Source organism: Schistocerca nitens, chromosome 6 (assembly GCF_023898315.1).
Source record: "Schistocerca nitens isolate TAMUIC-IGC-003100 chromosome 6, iqSchNite1.1, whole genome shotgun sequence".
NCBI lineage: Eukaryota > Metazoa > Arthropoda > Insecta > Orthoptera > Acrididae > Schistocerca > Schistocerca nitens.
In genome coordinates this window covers 256,578,563-256,597,233 of record NC_064619.1, presented here as the reverse complement: position 1 = coordinate 256,597,233, position 18,671 = coordinate 256,578,563, and the positions used below count along the sequence as shown (strand labels likewise).

At 42.7% G+C, this 18,671-nt stretch overlaps 1 protein-coding gene across 5 annotated transcripts in view; it reads left to right on the top strand.

Annotated features, from left to right (window-relative positions):
* The first annotated feature begins 4,338 nt into the window (after window positions 1-4,338).
* LOC126263647 (pro-resilin-like) overlaps window positions 4,339-18,671 on the top strand; it is a 209,052-nt gene continuing 194,719 nt past the window's right edge. For 4 of the 5 annotated variants that reach the window (XM_049960744.1, XM_049960747.1, XM_049960746.1 and 1 more), the window contains exons 1-2: window positions 4,339-4,362; window positions 9,692-10,177. In XM_049960744.1, the coding sequence (XP_049816701.1) occupies window positions 4,357-4,362; window positions 9,692-10,177 (492 nt within the window). In that variant the 5' untranslated portion in view covers window positions 4,339-4,356. Of the gene's footprint in view, window positions 4,363-9,691; window positions 10,178-14,348; window positions 14,888-18,671 lie in introns of those variants that run through there. The other variant, XM_049960748.1, reaches the window with a different exon arrangement.

Sequence of the window (18,671 nt, the reverse complement as noted above, 5' to 3'; positions counted from 1 at the left end):
AGGTACTGGGAGATGAAGAAGCTTGCACAGGATAGAGTAGCATGGAGAGCTGCATCAAACCAGTCTCAGGACTGAAGACAACAACAACAACAACAACAACAAGGCCTATCGCAATATTATTCTGTAAGTTTTTGACGTGGCCATTGGTCAACTCCTTCGCCGTATGGAAAATAAATAAAACTTGCTGTGACGCTAGAACCTCAGGAAAACTCACGGACTTCCTGAGCGTGGCCCATCGCAGAAATCCGCACTTGTGTGTCCACCTAATTAGGCTGGACCGCAGGTTTCGAGAACAGTAGGTAACTGTCTATAGACTGTGTCTCCACTAACGCAAAAGCGGGACTTGCAGCTGTTCCAAAATGCGTCGGATACATCCGTGTCTACAATGTCAAATCAAACACCTTCCAGCCTTCTAAATTTCCAAACTGTTACTTTATTGGGCTACCAGGACCCTGACCGACGTGTAGGAAGGTTCCAACCTCGGCTCCGGTCTAAATAGGGGCCAGCGTTCGAAGACTGGTATCTGTAGATTTCTACTTGAACGTCATCTGCCAGTCGGCGTGTGATGTTCTAAGAGATCGCTGTATCAAGGAGAATTCTACAGATACCAGTCTTTGAACGCTGGCCCCTATTTTGACCGGAGGCGAGGTTGAAATCTTCCTACATGTCGGTCAGGGGTCATGAAGATGGTGTAATATATCGCCGAAACTAGGAACCCAAAAAAATAACAACTTGAAAATTTAGGGGCTGAAAGGTGTTTTCACATTATGAACTGAACAGATGTGTTCTCGCAATCATCTCTGAAAAAATCGAGATACATGTCCGTGTCCCGTTGCTGAAATTCGCTCGTGTGTAGCCAGATCACGCGTGACCACGGTGTATATGTGTGTGAAGTCTTACGGGACTTAACTGCTAAGGTCATCAGTCCCTAAGCTTATACACTACTTAACCTAAACTATCCTAAGGAGAAACACACACACCCATGCCCGAAGGAGGACTCGAACCTCCGCCGGGACCAGCCGCACAGTCCATGACTGGCGCCCTGGATCGCTCGGCTAATCCCGCGCGGCCGTGACCACGGTGCATCGAGCAATTCTATAAGAAGCGTTTGCTGACAGCATCCATCAGCTTTACAATCGACATCAGAGGTTTATTAAATGACGTCTTCTGTACACAACGAGCTGCACTAGAAATGTTTTACTTGCCAAAACCGGTTTTCGGGTTTATAGTCCATTGTCAGTGAATCTGATACAGAGGAACAAACTGTTGAATGTGCAATAATGTAAGTCTACTTACGTTATGCCCTTCTGTAGCATTTCCAAGCTGGTCAGTTGATACGACAGGATCTGAAATATAATCTGCAACACAGTATAGAATTTTTCATGTACGCTACTGCTGTCACAATTTAGGCAGTCACAATTCTTGATAACGTTTTACATAAACGTCATGTAGAGTAAACATGGAACTGGCAGCTCAAGGAGAACGTTACGAGTGTTTTGTTATTTCTAAGATCATTTTTATATAGGTCTGTGACATGCATTCATATAATGACGTAAATTTCAATTTTTTACAATTGGCATGTGAAGGCAGCACCTACAAAAAGTATAGGGTTGCAATATAATCCAATATACCACGTCAAATTAGAAAATTTTTACGTTCAGGAGATAGATATCAAACCAAATTTATTCGGTTAAAATACTGTTGAAATTTTGTATATACATCTTATTCCGTAACTCTATTTGTTCATTAAGTATGTTGTCTGGTCGTTTGTTATATGCGTGTATTCCAATTTATTCTAGAATATATAGTAATCCGCCTATTTCTGCTTTGTGGAGAATGGTGATGATTTTATCAATGTCATTAGCAGAATGCTTGTATTCTCTTAAATGAGCAATGTATGCTGAGGGACTGGCTTCAATAACATTAGTACGTTCTCTAAATCTCGTTTTGAAGTTTCTCCCTGTTTGCCCGACATAAAATGTATCACAATCACTACGAGCTACATTATACATCCCTCACATGTTATGTACGAGGGTGAGTAAATGATTATTCTCAATTTAGTTATATTTTTGTTTATTTTGGTAGTACTGTCGTTTTACGCTGCTGACTCATGCTTTGTTTATTTGTTGCTATATCTTTGAAATTTTCAAACTGCTTCGTTAGTTTCGTAATCGCTGCCGTGCTGTTAATCATGGCTGCTCCGCTGTTTATTTGCACCATCGAAGAGCAACGTTCAGTGATCCGTTTTTTGTGGTCGGAAGCCGTATTAGGGGCCGAAATTCATCGAAGACTTTCGGCACAGTACGGAACAGTGTTTTGCCACAACGGAGTGTCTACGAATGGACTGAAAAATTCCGAAATGGTCGCACAAGCGTTACGCACGATGATGCAGCCGGACGACCGTTTACCGCCACAAATGAAGCCATTGAGCGTTCACGTGAAATGATTCTCTTAGACAGACGATCAACTATTGATGAAGTGGTGGCACATCGTCTGCAAATTAGTCACGGTTCTGCCTACGAGATCACGCACAACGGATTTGGGTTTCATAAAATTTGTGCAAGATGGGTCCTAAAATAACTCACACAGTTGCATAAACAAACACGCTTGGGCATCTGCAAAAACCATTTGGATCGCTATGGTAACTAAGGGCACAACTGCTTAGACAGGACCATTACTGGTGACGAAACACGGATACATCATTACGAGACGGAGAGTAAACGGCAGAGTGTGGAATGGAAACATCCAAATTCACCGTGCAAGAATAAGTTCAAGACTCAAACGTCCGCAGGAAAACTGATGCTTAAGGTTTTTTTGGACGCACAAGGTACAGTACTGGAACATTATGGGGAAAGGAGCACAACAATAAACAGTGTACGTTACAGTGAGATGCTTGCTTCCAGGCTAAAGCCTGCAATTCGAAGCAAACGCCGAGCATTGCTGTCAAAAGGTATTGTGTTGTTGTACTACAATGTCCGTCCGCATACTGCTGCCCACACTGCTGAAACGCTCCAGAAACTCAAATTTGACGTACTGGATCACCCTCCATATAGTCCCGATCTTGCCCCTTCTGAATTTCACTTGTTTAAGGGGGCGTCGATTTGCTTCGGACGAAGCAATGAAAGAAGCGTGCATTCCTGGCTCGCAGCTCAACCGAGAACCTTCTTTTATGAGGGCATCAGGAAGCTTGTACAAATCTGGACAAAGTGTGTTGAACCGCAAAGAGACTACGTCGAAAAATGATATCTTGTAAGTTTCCCATTTCTACATCTACATCTACATGGATACTCTGCAAATCACATTTAAGTGCCTGGCAGAGGGTTCATCGAACCACCTTCACGCTTTTCTATTATTCCAATCTCTTATAGTGTGCGGAAAGAATGAACATCTATATCTTTCCGTACGAGTTCTTATTTACCTTATTTTATCGTGGTGATCGTTCCTCTCTATGTAGATCGGTGTCAACAAAATATTTTCGCATTCGGAGGAGAAAGTTGATGATTGGAATTTCGTGAGAAGATTCCGTCGCAACAAAAACGCCTTTCTTTTAACGGTTTCCACCCCAAATCCTGTATCATTTCTGTGACACTCTCTTCCATATTTCGCGATAATACAAAACGTGCTGCCTTTCTTTGCCTTTATTTGATTACAATAAAATTTTATGACTACTTTGCGGATAATAGTTGACTTACCCTCGTATTTGGCAAGTATCGATATTGTGTACAAGACGTGATCTGACATTGTGCTCTGTCCTGAAGCCAACGGTGAATACTTGAATACTTTGAAGGCCAGTATAGCTATTTTGTTTGTAACTCTCGCTTCCTTCATTTTATGAGCGCACACACCTAACTTCTCGGACGCACCTTGTAAATCACAGCCATTAGGTAAGCGTCCTGAAGAGAGCACAGTGAGAAACTGCGTAGGACCTTAACAAGGCGTGCACTGCAGAAGGACCTTGAGGTGTCGGGGAACACTGCCGGCATCCGGTAGCCGCAGCCGGGCCTCGACTGGCGGCTATGAAGAGGAGTGGCAGCAGAGCTGAGGGCCGCGGGCCATCTTGAGCCACGCGGAGCAGTCCGCCCCTCAGCTGCCGCGAATGTGGAGCGTGGGAGGGGCGCACGTACCGCTCGGCGGCGGGCAAGGGCGCGCGAAAGCGATGGCGCAACCGCAGACGCAACCGCGCCGGCGCAAGTGGACCGACTGCTCCTCTTACGACCGCCCGCGAGCGAAAAGCAAAAAGTGAGCGACCCCTGTCGCGGGGATCGCGGCTGACCGGACGCTTCTGGTGCGTATAAATACTGTGCGCTTCTCCAGGGGACGGCACAGTCCGCTTCCAGACCGACAACAGCTCTCAATATGAAGGTAACGCACCGTCAAGCGACTGCGTGGCCCTTTGCTTGACTTATAGATGGATATGGCTGCTTTCTGAGTGCCTACAATATACCTGTGATCTAACAGGGACGGAAAACACCTTCAATGACGAACATATAGTTTCTTCTTTCTCTACTCCTCTTTCTTCAAGTGATTACGCTGGATTCCGTCCAGCGTTTCTCACTAATATTGACGAATAGTTTCAATGATATTTGATGACAATTAACTTGTGCTGGGTCCATCTTTTCGTGTATCTCTTTAGCTACTACACTGAACAATCTCCTCTACATGTTTCACGTATTGCTTCCTTATAAACTTTCTCCCTCTAATTCTATTTCCAGTGCGAACTCAGCGTTTCCTACATGTCTCATCACATGCCTCTTTTTCCAGGAAAGGTTTGCCATAGACATATTTTCTTGTCTGTTTGCCGCCTATATATCTCACTTGTCATCTATGCATGTAATTGCTGACATCCTTCTATACCACCATTTTCCAAACATTTTGTTTTAGAATGTTCTTTCTCCTACTTTGAGTTGTAAACTATGAATCTGTTCAATTTCTCCAATACCTCACCGGTTCTCTTTTCTCTTCCCTATCTCGTAGTGTCAATTTCTTGCCGCGGATTCTTGCAATTTTTTTTCCTTTTTAATTTTGTCCCCATTTGTAGTCCCGTTATCAATTTAATTTTTATTTGTACCACTTTACTGTAGATCTCCCCGAACTAATACCCTTGGGTTACCTTTTTTCAATTTTTCAAAATGTGCAATTCTTTTTTTTGGCCACCTAACAATCTACCTTTGGACAAAGTAAAAATATCAAACTAGTCCTTTATCCATACTTCAATTAAAACTTTTTCTAAGTGACACTATTTTGGATAATACGGCTTAAATATCTATTCTGGGTCCTATGAAGAACGTAATGAAACAGTTTTGCCGCTGAGGTGACAGTCTGTTTGGTAGCGAGATAGATTTTCGTGAAAAAGCTCCCATTGCGTCTTTTTATAATATCTTGTTTGTCTTCAGGAGGTAGCTCTGCTCTAGCTCGTCATTATACGTTATTCCTTTCGGCGACGACGTATCTGCGCGAAATTAGAAACCACGTCATATCTTTGCTCGACAGAGCTTAAAGCAGTATCGTAATTGTTATCTACAAGAGGAGAGGGGCCATACCAGCTGCTCTGGTAACTATGGGGACTTCAGCAATTGCGGCACGGAATGAATCATCTTACTGTCTTGATGATTATGTAATAGATCTTCTGTGTATGATTTTTTGTTGCTTTTATTGGACCTCTTGCACTGTGATCTCTTTCAAGAGGTACAGTACTTAAGAAAGTAGACTTCTGCGGCCCTTGTCATCGGCATGGACTAAATACCCAACACTGATGGAAGCCACTTGTAACATTGGCCGAAATGTTCTTTACTATAATAATATGACAAGTTAGCACACCAACATTCACTGAAAACTTTTACTGAATACACAATAGCGAAGTAGGATGGAATTTTGCTAGCGAAAATATGTTTCTTGTGTGTCACTGATTCAACAACTTGAAAACTACGTTGTGGCCGAGCATTGTTTTACCGTGGGTTAGTGCAAGCAGTATGAGGACAGTATCTTCACGGAGGCGATAAAGACCAAATTATGGGATAATCACATTTAGCGAGACAATAGCTTTCCTTTAAGAAAAATAGTAATCCTGTTTTACGATGTATTCTTCCGAGACGCTTGTGACGCGGTCGGTATCGTATTTGATAGCAGTTGTCTTGATTGTGACACGTTGCTCCTTCCAACATTTACCTCCCATTGCGCTGCGTGTGCAGTTTGTCGATGGGTATGGCGACTTCTGGCGCATACGTCACGTTCGTTCTGTGGCCTATGTAGGGGTGATGGCTCTGGCTTCTCAGGAGTCCAGGTTAGCGCCCGAAGATGGCGGCCTGTTGTAAAGCCGAAATTTGATCGTAGTGTCCGCTGTAAACCCAGCAGCTGTATCATGGATAGTAATGCCACGTCTCAATAGCGCCACTTACAGATCATTTGTAAAAAATTACCCTCGTGGTTCTGGAAGGATACACTACACTAACAGGCGCACAGTTAGCTTTGCCAGACTAGCTTTGCCAGACTCTGGGTCTAGAGGGAGTTTCCGCCAGAGATAACAGTCGCTGATTGTTGGCTGGCTATGTTCATGTGTACACAACTGGCCATTAAAATCGCAACCTCATGAAGTTGGCATACAACAAAGGTCAAACTCGCATGAGGTGTACTACTTGCATGGTTATACAAATGGTTAACATTTCAGCATAACCACACAAAATGAATAGGAGTAATGCAGATTAAGCAGTCCGTTTATCATTTATGTTGTTTGTTAGAAAAATGACAAATGTCTTGCAGCATCAGTTAGAATTCGACTGAATAAGCAGTGGGAACTATTGAGACTATAGTTTAGGGTTGATCATCTACGATATCTCTGTAGGCATAGCTGTTATCCGAATACAGACTCAATAGGATCAACTCCACGCATGGTCTCAACAGCCCTGTATGACTAACACCCAGGAGGATAGACATTATTTGCTCAAACCTGTGCAGCACTGATCAGCCAAGTCAGGAAGAGGGCTTTTATGACAAGTTTCGGTAGTCAGGGTGCGACGATATCTGGCGCAGAGACACTGTTAGAATGGCTTCCCTTGAAGCAGTATTGGGGGAAGGTGCGCCAACAGTAGCATTCCTACTGGCAACGAACTGGATCCAGGTGTGTCAGCTCGTCATCTTCTTCGGCGAGTCCATGTTCTGGCTACAGTACCACGATGGACTTACCCATCTATGGAGGCTCCGATGAGAACGAATGTTGGCCGTCTGCATTCATCATCATTTGGACGCAGTACCTGACGTGGTGGTAAGGGGATTCATTTAGTCCCCAAGATGATCGCCTCTGGTCTGCATAGCTAGTTATTTGGACAAGAGGCATTGCATACCCGACGTGTTAATCATAATGTATTTCAACAACATAATGCGAGAACCCATGTTACCTACCCCGTCTTGACCTGCCATGATACAGAAGGTGTTTTACTGTTGTCCTGGCCAGCATTTTCCACTGAAAATGTCTGCTGATAATTTTCCGAGGGACTGGCGTGTTACCACTTTCCTGCCATTATGACTGATGAACTTTGGCACAGAGTTAAAGTAGTATGGGATGCAGTATCCATTTTATTTTACCCAACCTTAGTTCAACTCAGTACACAGCCAGGTTAGAGCAGCCAGCGCGTATAGGTACGTCATATACGTTGAGCAAATCATGGAGTGCATGTGTATACACATAAATACTGCAAGTACATTTCTTTCTCATCAGTCTTGTGACCAGTTTGACGCGGCACGCGAAGAATTCTCTCCTGTGTCAATCTCTTCACCTCGGAGTAGCTCTTGCACCCTACGCCCCCAATTATTTGTTGGATGCATTCCAGCCTCTGTCTTACTCTACTGATTTTGCCCACAACATCACCTAATTTTCGACATTTTTCTATAGCCCCTCACCTCAAACTCTTCGATTCTTTTCTGTTACGGTTTTCGTACAGTCGACGTTTCACTACCATACAATGGTGTGCTCCAAAGGTACATTCTGAGAAACGTTTTCTAAAATTAAGGCCTACGTTTGATACTAGTAGATTTCTCTTGTCCAGGAATTCCCTTTTTGCCACTGTTGTCTACCTTTTATGCACTCCTTTCTCCGTCCATCATGGGTTATTTTGCTGGCTAGGCTGCAGAACTCCTCAACGTCATTTTCTTCGTCATCTCAAATCCTGATGGTATGTTTCTCGTGGTTCTCATTTCTGCTACTTCTCATTACTTTCGTCTTTCCTCGATTTACCCTCAATGCAGGTTCTATACTCATTAGACTATTCACTCCATTCAACAGATCCTGTGATCCTTCTTCACTTTCACTCAGGATAGTAATGCCATCAGAGAATCTCATTACTGATACCCTTTTACCACTAATTTTAATCCCAATCTTGAACCTTTCTTATATTCCCGTCAATGCTGCTTCAATGTATAGATTGGTTAGTGGGGACGAAAACCTGCGTCTCTTTTGTACACCCGTTTTTATACTAGCACTTCGTTCTTGGGATTCCCATCTTATTACATGAAATGTTTTCGTAGTAGCGAATATGAAAAGCTGTTAACTGTATAACGGAATCACGACGATCACAATTTGTGCCAGACAGGGATTCGAACCCAAATATCCCTCTTCTCGAGAACAGTTACATTACCATTAGGTTATCCAAGCACGCTTCACGGCCAGAACAAAACTTCCATATGTCGTCAACCATATGTCTACAACATGCACTCGTACATACATTATGTAAATTCCCGTACAGGGGAAAAATTTTAATTCAAAGTCGAATTTTGATTCAAAGTTCTTGCCCGTAGTCGGCGGATACATACGATGTACCAATCTTATTGTTCCCTCGTGGTTCATGTACATGTTGTATATCTCCTGTCTTTGCTTGTAGCTTGCTACTGTTCTTCTCAGAATTTCGAACAAATGGTTCAAATGGCTCTGAGCACTATGGGACTCAACATCTCAGATCATCAGTCCCCTAGAACTTAGAACTACTTAAACGTAACTAACCTAAGGACTACACACACATCCATGCCCGAGGCAGGATTCGAACCTGCGACCATAACGGTCGCGCGGTTCCAGACTGAAGCGCCTAGAACCGCTCGGCCACTCCGGCCGGCCATTTCGAACATCCTGCACCATTTTACGTTCGCGGTTTCGAGGTCGACGGCTCTATAAATGTGTCTCGATTTTTCTTCAGTCTTGCTTGGATTATCAAGTGCACATCAGGACTGCCTCTACGGTGCCTTTACCTTTGATAAAACAGAGATGATTGTCATCTAACACATCCTGAGTTTTCTTTACTATTCCTGCGCATATTATTCTTGTCAGCAACTTGGGTGCATCAGTTGTCAAGCTGATCGTTCGAATCGTTCTCCCGCTTACCTGCCCTTGCTAGCTTCGGAATTGCGTGGACCGATATTTTTCCGAAACTCTGACGGTATTTTTCCACTAGATTTTTATGTTTATGTGTGGGATATATTATCTCAGAATTAAATTAAAAATCTTATCCACGGATTCTGAGCAAGGTTTTCAGCAGGTTTCTTTTGGTTGTGAGGGAAATGCTGAGACTAGAACCTCCTCCCAAACAGACCCAACTGGGACTCCTTTTGCTCCACTGCCAGCTCGTTTAATATTTGAGTGAGAAATCCCTGACTCTGCGATGGGTCATCATTGAAATGTGGGAGAGAGACACGGTGTGGCGGTCCGCAGGTGTGCGCGTTGCTGCTGGCCGCCGTGGCGTGCGCCGTCGCCGAGCCGCCGGTGGACCGGTCCTACCTGCCACCCAGCAGCCAGTACGGCGCGCCGGCTCCCGGCATGCAGTTCGGCGCTCGGTCGCCCAGCGCGCAGTACGGAGCCCCAGCCGTGGGCGCCGCGTCCTTCGGCCGCTCCAGCGCGGGCCCCGCCGCGCGCGTCTCCTCCAGCTTCGGGTCGGCGTCCTCCAGGAGGTTCGGCGGCGCCGGCAGGAGGTTCGGATCGGCCGCTGCCGGAGGCCTGTCGACCCAGTACGGCGTTCCGTCCGCTGGCGCCGGTTTCGGCGGACTCGGCCTTTCCAGCCAGTCGTACTCCAGCGGCGCCCTCTCCGCGCAGTACGGGGCTCCCTTGGTGGACTCTGGCTTTGGGCGATCCGGTGGCCCTTCTCCAGTATACGGTGTGCCTGGCTACGGTCGTGCTGGTGCCCAGGAGGACGACCTTGCTGTAAGTACTTTCCACCTTTCTCAGTACTGGTTAGCGTTTGATACAGTCCAGTAATATCTGACTTGTTTTAGTAGATGTAGTTTGCTATTTCCTTCCACTACCCGCCACTGTAGACGAGGTCAACGCCAACTCAAACCGAAATTTTTCTACACATCTCTCGATACAACATTGGGGAATCAGGAATCGAATCCAGCAGCGGTATCAAAATACCTTCCAATACTCAAACCAACTGGCAGAGTAAAACTGTAGCCAGACTGGATCTCGAACCTGGGTAAGGTTTTAATCTTTCGGTAAGGTTCAGATCAGCACTCACTTCACTGAAGAGTGAAATTTCATTCTGAAAAATTTGTAGAACAAATTAGAATGTTATCTATTTCAAAAGGATGAGTGTTTTCGGGAAATTTTCTCTGCCTCCTTCACCTTATTTGTCTTTAACGTTTCCGATCTCTGGGTAACAACTACTACAACCACCCCCTTCCCCTTCGCCGTCCCCCATCATTCAGAAAGAATTTCAAGCCACAAAGTCTACACTAACGATGACAATCACTGGCAAGGAAGGAAAACCTTTTGCTTTATTCATACGTTGTCAAGAAAACCTCTGTTTACTGCACTCCCATGTTCTGCATCAAAAGACGAAGTTTGGTTTGTTTTGGTTTATCTGTGATAACAAAACAAGTGAAGGACGAACTTGTAGAAAAGATATCCAAACAGCCCAAGAGCTTGAGGCACTGAAGAGGACCAATGGCTCATCTGTGCTAAGCTGAGGAGGGAAGAGGCAGGAAGGAGGAAGAAAACCCCACCGCCCCCCCTTCCTCCCCCCCCCCTCCCCGCTCAAAAGAAAAACGGGCAGTCACTGCCATTGTAGTAGGAAAATATGTGTTTCGAATACTGGTGGTGAAAGAAGAAGTTTTCTGTCAAGGAGGACAGAGTTGTGGCGTAAGGTTAGTGGTCACCAAACTATGCTACAGTGCAATACACTATATTGTATCTCAAAGATATATTGTATTTCAAAGATCTCATGGATTGTCGTATTGTGATCCGTGTCTCGGGTGGGGTCGAAAGGCTGGCGGCACCATTGGTGCTACTTGAGAGTAGACATCTGCAGCACATGATTCACCTGCTCGAATGCACACTTGACGCCTTGTAAGAAGTCGTACGAAGGTAACGGCGAACCAACTCTTCTACAATGTAGCCAAATTCAGCAATGCGAGACTCCAGCTTCTTCACCAACACTCATGTCCTGTGTACGCGACCTGCCTGCTTTCCTTTCACCGGTTCTGTATTTTATCTTCTCATTTTTCAAAGTTTCGACTGATTTGTACGTTGCCTATATTTCTGTCAATCCTGTGGTTTCTTCACCCTCCACATTTGTTACGTATCGCAGCATCAATAGCCTTTACTACATTCTCCGACTTCCATTCTCAGAAGAATATTTACTTCACCGTTTTCCCAGTAACTAAAATAACATTTAGAGGAACAGTTAGGTTATATCCGATCATGTCTTTCCCACAGCCACTTTTTTAAACTTTGATCCTTAGCTACCTAGTCTAACACGTTATCATAACGAATTTTTATGGCTGCATAGCCTTGAGTTTTTGAATTCCTTTCTCACTTTATTTATTTTAACCTTTAAACAGAACTGTGTATTTCTTGATATAACTTCACGTTATGTGCACTGCTGATTTTGAGCTACTAAGCACAAAACTGAAAATGAACAATAGCAGCTTAATCTAGGTATATGTTTTCGACAAGGAGCAGGCAACGCCATTTCACGTGTAATGGTTCCGTATAACTTTCTGCTTCTACGTGGGCACTCTGCAAATCGCACTTAAGTGCTTGGCAGAGGGTCCACCGAACCACCTTCATAATAACTCTAGTATTCTACTATCGAAGAGGGCGCGGAAGAAACGAACACCTACGTCCACGCGAGCTCTGATTTTCCTTATTTTGTTATGATGATGATTTTTACCTCTGTAGGTCGGCATCAACAAAATATTTTCGCATTCGGAGGAAAAAGCTGGTGATTGAAATTTCGTGAGAAGAACCCGCCGCAACGAGAAACGCTTTCTTTTAATGATGTACACTTAGCTCTGCTACTTAATCTAGAACATTCATGCACTATGAAGAACTGCTCATCGTCGTTTCTACTCCTATTATGCACTATTTGTATAGAAAATTGTTACCGCCACTACAAATTCTACCGCAAAAATCCGGGTTGGGCAGCAAAACACTAGAAACTTTCGCCGACCGCGGAAGTCACTAGTTGTCGGTGGACCATAAAAGTTGTTTTTGGCAGATTATACTTGCGCTGCGTTTTTGTCGTATAAATCTTCAGGTTCTTAACATTGTCGATATTTTCTTACGCAGAATAAGTGATAGTAAGCCTATGTACAAATCTACAAACATCCGTAAATTCTGGTTTTCAGAAATTATTTAATCTCCTGGTACACTTGTTATAATATCAGCTACATTTCATGTTATGAGAGAAATGTTCAAACAAATTATTTCTGGAAATGGTTTACGCAAAAGCACAGCTTGCTGAGGTTCTGACTTGATTTCTTACGTCTATAAGAGTATAGCTCCCCAACAAAAACAAATACACTGATGTTTGCAACGTTACTGTATAATGCTCTGTGAATCGGCAGCATATGCGCGTGACGAATACAGAACTCTATACGAATGGTTTCATATTGGTAAGAAGGCTAGCAATAGAGAGAGAGAAAGGAAATCCATATGTCTTTGTTTAAACTGCCATTTTACGGCAGGTGATCCGAAGTTAAAACCCATTCACATACTTGTTAGTGAACTATGTTGAAAACAAGATATATCAAAGAGCAATGGTTTGCTATTTCCCTCCTGGGACCGCTGTATCATGTGCAAACTTTGTTTTGTAGTGATGTGTACCAGCGTATTACGAGGTAGATTCAGGTTATATCACCTACAATTTTTTTGCCTCAAGATTGCCAACAGAAATAGGTACTTTGTTTTAAAATACGCGGAGACTCGTTGTGAATGTGTGACAGAGGTGGCAGCACTCTATGGCTCACAGAACTCTAGTGGCAATGGTGAGAGTGAGGACTGTTTTTGATACTTAAAATAGTGTTTCGTTTTAGGATTGGAAAACGGCATCTATGTCTTATCTGTCATCACAATCGATGAAACGTGAATCCCGTTAATACCGTCATCACGCTTCAACATTGCCACGTTGAAAGCCTTGTGGTGGTTCATATATATTAGTGACACCAACCTGGAGGACACTTCGAGTATTCTCAGGTCTACATGTAGGACTGTGAACACAGATCCCACGGAAATGCCCACCTTTGGAGATGGTGTGATCCACACTAATTCGGCTATCCTCCAAAACAACTTTTTCCACTTGCACGATCACGTTGTTGGGCCGGCTGGTGCAAGGCCGAGACTGTCTTGGCTTGTTGGTACATGACGTTCTGCCTCTTTTTAATTGTCGCACCAATGACGCACATTAGGCACATCCAACACACATTTAACACATGTCTCACTCAACTGGCATTGAATTTTGATTTGTGCCATACCATGCAAATGAACTACATGAATGATACAGGCTGTTCATATAATGAAAGCGTCGCCATTTTACGCATCAAAAGCAGTCTTCGCTCTCAACCCTGTCACTACAGTTATGTGTGCCGTCTGTGCTGCCATAACTCTCTTGCATTCATGACAAGTGGACGAGTATTTAAAAAAAAAAAAAAAACACGTTTTCTATCTGTTTCCAGTCTCGAGAAAAAAACGGAGGTGTTACAACTTGATTACACTTCGTGCTATTGTTTGACTTGAGATCTTATGGGTGAAATACAAGGAAAAATAAGGTGGAACTTGATGATAACGAATTGGTTGTCTCAAAATGCCTGAGGCGTGTGCCAATTTAATGACAAGACAGCTTCAAGACTGTTGTGATCTCTTTTCGTCTTACAGTGGGGCATATAATTGGAACTAAAATGAAGGTATTACTGAGATATAGTACTAAGGAAGCTTTGCACTCCTACTGCAGCCACCTCGAGTTCAGGCTAAGTCTCTCAACCAACTTATGTCTAACAGTGATGCTATCTTGAGTTTCAAGTCACCAGCGCAGTTTCGCCGTCATGAAGCTGTCGTTCCTTTGGTAAGATATTAAAGCGGAGTGACATTTTTCCAGGAGCCGGCCAACTACGAGTTCAGCTACTCGGTGGAGGACGCCAACACGCTGAGTGACTTTGGACAAGAGGAGTCCAGGCAGGGGGAGAGCGCCCAGGGCCAGTACCGCGTGCTGCTGCCCGACGGCCGCAAGCAGATCGTCTCCTACCAGGCGGACGAGGGCGGCTACAGGCCCACCATAGAGTACGAGGACACTGGACTCACCGCCTACTCCGCCGGTGGATACGGCTATGGCAGAGGGCGCGCCTGAACTGGAGCTGGAGCAGCTGCCGGAGACGGAAACGATGGATACCACTACTGACCAACTACTGGACTGTTAAGCTGCAACTTAACGATGCTGCAAATAAATACAAAGTGTACAAATACTACTTACTGTAGACCAAATAACAGGCATGCTCACAATTATTTATGATGAACGAATGCTGTTAAGTGGCCAAGTGTTAGCATGAGTCTGGTGTGTGTGTTAGTATAAGGCAACACTTTTTTAATGTATTTTTTTTAATTTTGCATATGAAATGGAATAAAGAAAAGTGCAATTAACATGCTTTATTATCAATTAGTTGGTGATATTTGAGTTTATCCCGAAACGATGACAGAAGACGTAATTTCTTCTGTTTGGCTCGATTCGAATATCCCATTTTCATGTTCAGTAATTCAATGCCGCACATAACTATCTACATCACTTGCAGCTTGATTGTCTAAGATATGCTCGCTGTCTGAACTCCATGCAAACTGGCTAGCCATTGCCGACTGCACTTACGAAAGATTACTACTTCAGTTATCACAGCATTGTACACATAAAAGGAAATATCCATACAATGGGACAACCAAAAATGGACATTTTATTTTTTTAGTACACTCTGATACGCTTCACATATCTCTAGTGGTCTAAATTATTCTGAAACTATCAATATTTCATCAAAAAATATATTCACTACTAATAGGAAAAATACAGATCTTGCACCATGCTATTTTTTTTACTTAGCATATGGTGTAGTACATCACACATGTTAATTGTTCAGGTATATAAATACTTTTCCACACGCTAAACGAACTAGCACAACCGGCGCCAGAGAGTAATTGAGATCTCCTTGCACTTTCATCACATTCGTTCCACTGCAGCTTGAAACAGCTACACTGAACGTTGTTGTGACTTGCGATGAGTGTAGATCGTGTGATATCTTTTCATGCTGCTGCACCTGTCCAAAATAACTGACTGTACCTATGGGAAGATTAAAAAGCACAATAAAGATCTTGGTTATCGAGTGCCTATCACAGTTATTCAGCTACAAGAAAATGGCACACCTGTGACCGTCCAAGTGTCGCCACATCTGCTTGACAACCAGGAGAAAGGCAGAACCGCTTTACTAGTAATTATCAGTACATTCAGGTTTGTAGGTTGAAAAGGAAACGCGCCGAGAGGTCATGAAATGATCAACGAAATCTCGTAACATTTGTCGATGAGGGAGAACGATGTACCAGAACTAAAGATCTGGCTGAAGCTCTGCGACACGTGGTTGCCGCCAGGGATTCAAAGCGAAACATGGAAATTATGACTCACTTGATCCATTAAGATACTATGCAGGAGATAAAAAATTCTTAATTTTATTCTACTGTAGCAGATTGAAGGATGTTCGTAGATAGGAGCAGTTTACACTCTGTAAGACACTAGAAATGAAGGAAATTTTTCTTGGTTTTCACAATCTGTCGGACTTCAGAGTAGAGCTCTTTCAGCTACCATTAGAGATATCTTTCCAAGAATGGAGTTTCTAAGAGCACATTGTTCGATAGTGCAGCTAATGTGTGTAGGTACAACAATGGTGTTACGGAAATGCTTCGTCAAGAACAGTCACATAGTTGTTGCATCCCCTGTGGAAATCACTGATTGAATCTTGCTCATTTCAAGAACCTGGTATCTTGGTAACTGTAAAGGATCATCGGAAAATGGAAAAATGTGAGCGTAGATGTTGCAGTGCTATCTGGCGTCGGTGTGATGATGAGATGAACTCGAAACCTGAACTTCAACTGATGATACCAAAATGTCCGACACAGTGGTCTGTCAGAGTCAAATCATTGACATGGTTTGGGAAATACTGTGACGATGTGCAGGAAACAGACAGAAGTAATGAATGCACCAATCTCTACTGAAGAGAAAAGATGACTCATCTCGTGAGGCATGTGAAGCTCGTAACATTTGAGACTTTCTACGTGAGGGTCGAGATGTAGAAGCTTTTACTCCGTACGAATAACTAGCCAGATCTGTTCAGAACACAAATTGTAAAGCAGTGTGTGTAAAACAATTTGTAGACATTCTAAAAGCAACTCTTTATGTTGCAGAAGCATTTGATGCATTTTTGGAGGTAGCCAAAGGTTTTTCTAAGAACCTGAATGTGGAAGACTCAAATATCTTAGGGCACGTCTAAGAAAAATATCAGTAAAATTGAAACACGAAAGCATTGTCTATTCCCGAAGAATTTCCACACAACGAATATTTAAGAAAGACATGTTTGAAATTCTTGATCTCCTTCTGAATGCTGGATGATATAAGGTAAACTATCCATCTAGAAGAGACATTTGTTACTTCACCAGTAACAAATACTTCATCTACGGAAAGTCTTAAAGAATTGCTTAAAATACATACATAGTTGACTTTAACGTAGATAGACTTTATGAACATCTTGAAATGCTGCGAACCATTATGACTGGTATACAGTAAGAAAAACAATGCATGAACATGGCAGGATTAAATAACCATTGACAGAAGTTATTTACCTGATCACCCTAATTATGCAACTTTAACGTCTTCTGAGAGGTCATTCAGCGTCTTGCGGCGACTTAAGATGTTACGTGAACGGTGGTGCAGTAAATATGAGCTCACCTACTCATCCTTCAAGCTCACAAATAAAGCGCTGGGAAAATTACTCTTATGGTCGTCGTGAAAGAATTTGTTTCCCAAACTGTGGGAAGGGAAACTAAGTTTGTAAGTTGCATGTACAACTTTTGAAGCCTACAAACAAACAAAAAAATATATTCTCTTATTTCAAACAAACGATTTGTTTTTTCAGTTAGCACACGAGGTTTTCAAAACGTTAATAATAATACCCACAGACTACACTAAGGCCAATTAACATATCAATGCAGAATAAATCTGATTTCCAGTTCATAAATGGTCTCAGAACAAGTTAGAACCAATAATGTCTTCCTTTGAATATGATTTTTTCAAAATAAAGCTATAGAAAGAAATTGTTCTCTGGAAGCAATATCTTTAAATTTGGATCCCTTTCGATGAGTTGTAATTTTCATTCATTGTTCCTTTATGTGTACAACATAGGGCTGACTACCACACATTTCTTCAAAGAGTATGAAATCATTGAGTAAGATTTCAGTAGCGCACTCTGCATTCCCAACAAACTGTGGTTGAGCCACTACGCCATGATTTGATGTGTGTGAGAAAGTGGCCAAAAATCCAAAGAAGAGCAGCATTCTCGTCTCATGATCGTGTACCAAGTGGGAAACGGCATGGAAATGCTCTTTCAGCTCCAATGCCAAACGCATTATGATTGAAAGTGTTTTTTATTATTATTAAAACTCATAGGTTCCTAGAAGATTGCTTCCCTCTGCTTATATCTCCCGAATAGAACTTGAACCTAAGATTAGGGGAACTTTGTTCCGTTCGATTGGAAAGAATTCACTCTATATGTTCATACCAAGTTTATCATGTTATATCTGTGTAATAGTGAGTAAGAACGCACATTTGGTTACTCATATGTACATTGGTGGTAACTGGATGGTTACACTTACAGCTATGGTCATGGCTTGAAAATGGACGAGACGTCCGAAATTAGTCACCACAAAGAAGTGATTATTATTGCGATTGTAACGGACATTAAGGAAAATGAAGATCACAATAATGCTATTGAGTTTGGCATCCTTTCTACCAGACGGGATATTCTCATAGCAAGCTGAATGGCTTTCTAAATGAAGACTTAATGTTGATGTTGTAATATAATCTACCATTAGCTCCATGCCATGTACTCACAAAGTATACTTACAAATCACGTAAATTTCACCAGTACATTTCAATCATTGTTTCCACATTTGTGAATTTAGTAACGTGTAATATTTTAATTCAGACAGGATCGCAAGGTACCTATCTGTTGTGCATATCCGAGTTACCCAACTATAAAACTATAGAAGACTCATTTTTTAAACAGGTCAAGCACCAAACTTCTCTGATCTGTTCTGATTATATCAATTACTTCTACTGCTTTAAGTTTCTGTAAGGATCTTTTAATTTGATACATGTTCCCAGTAGCCGGTGCTG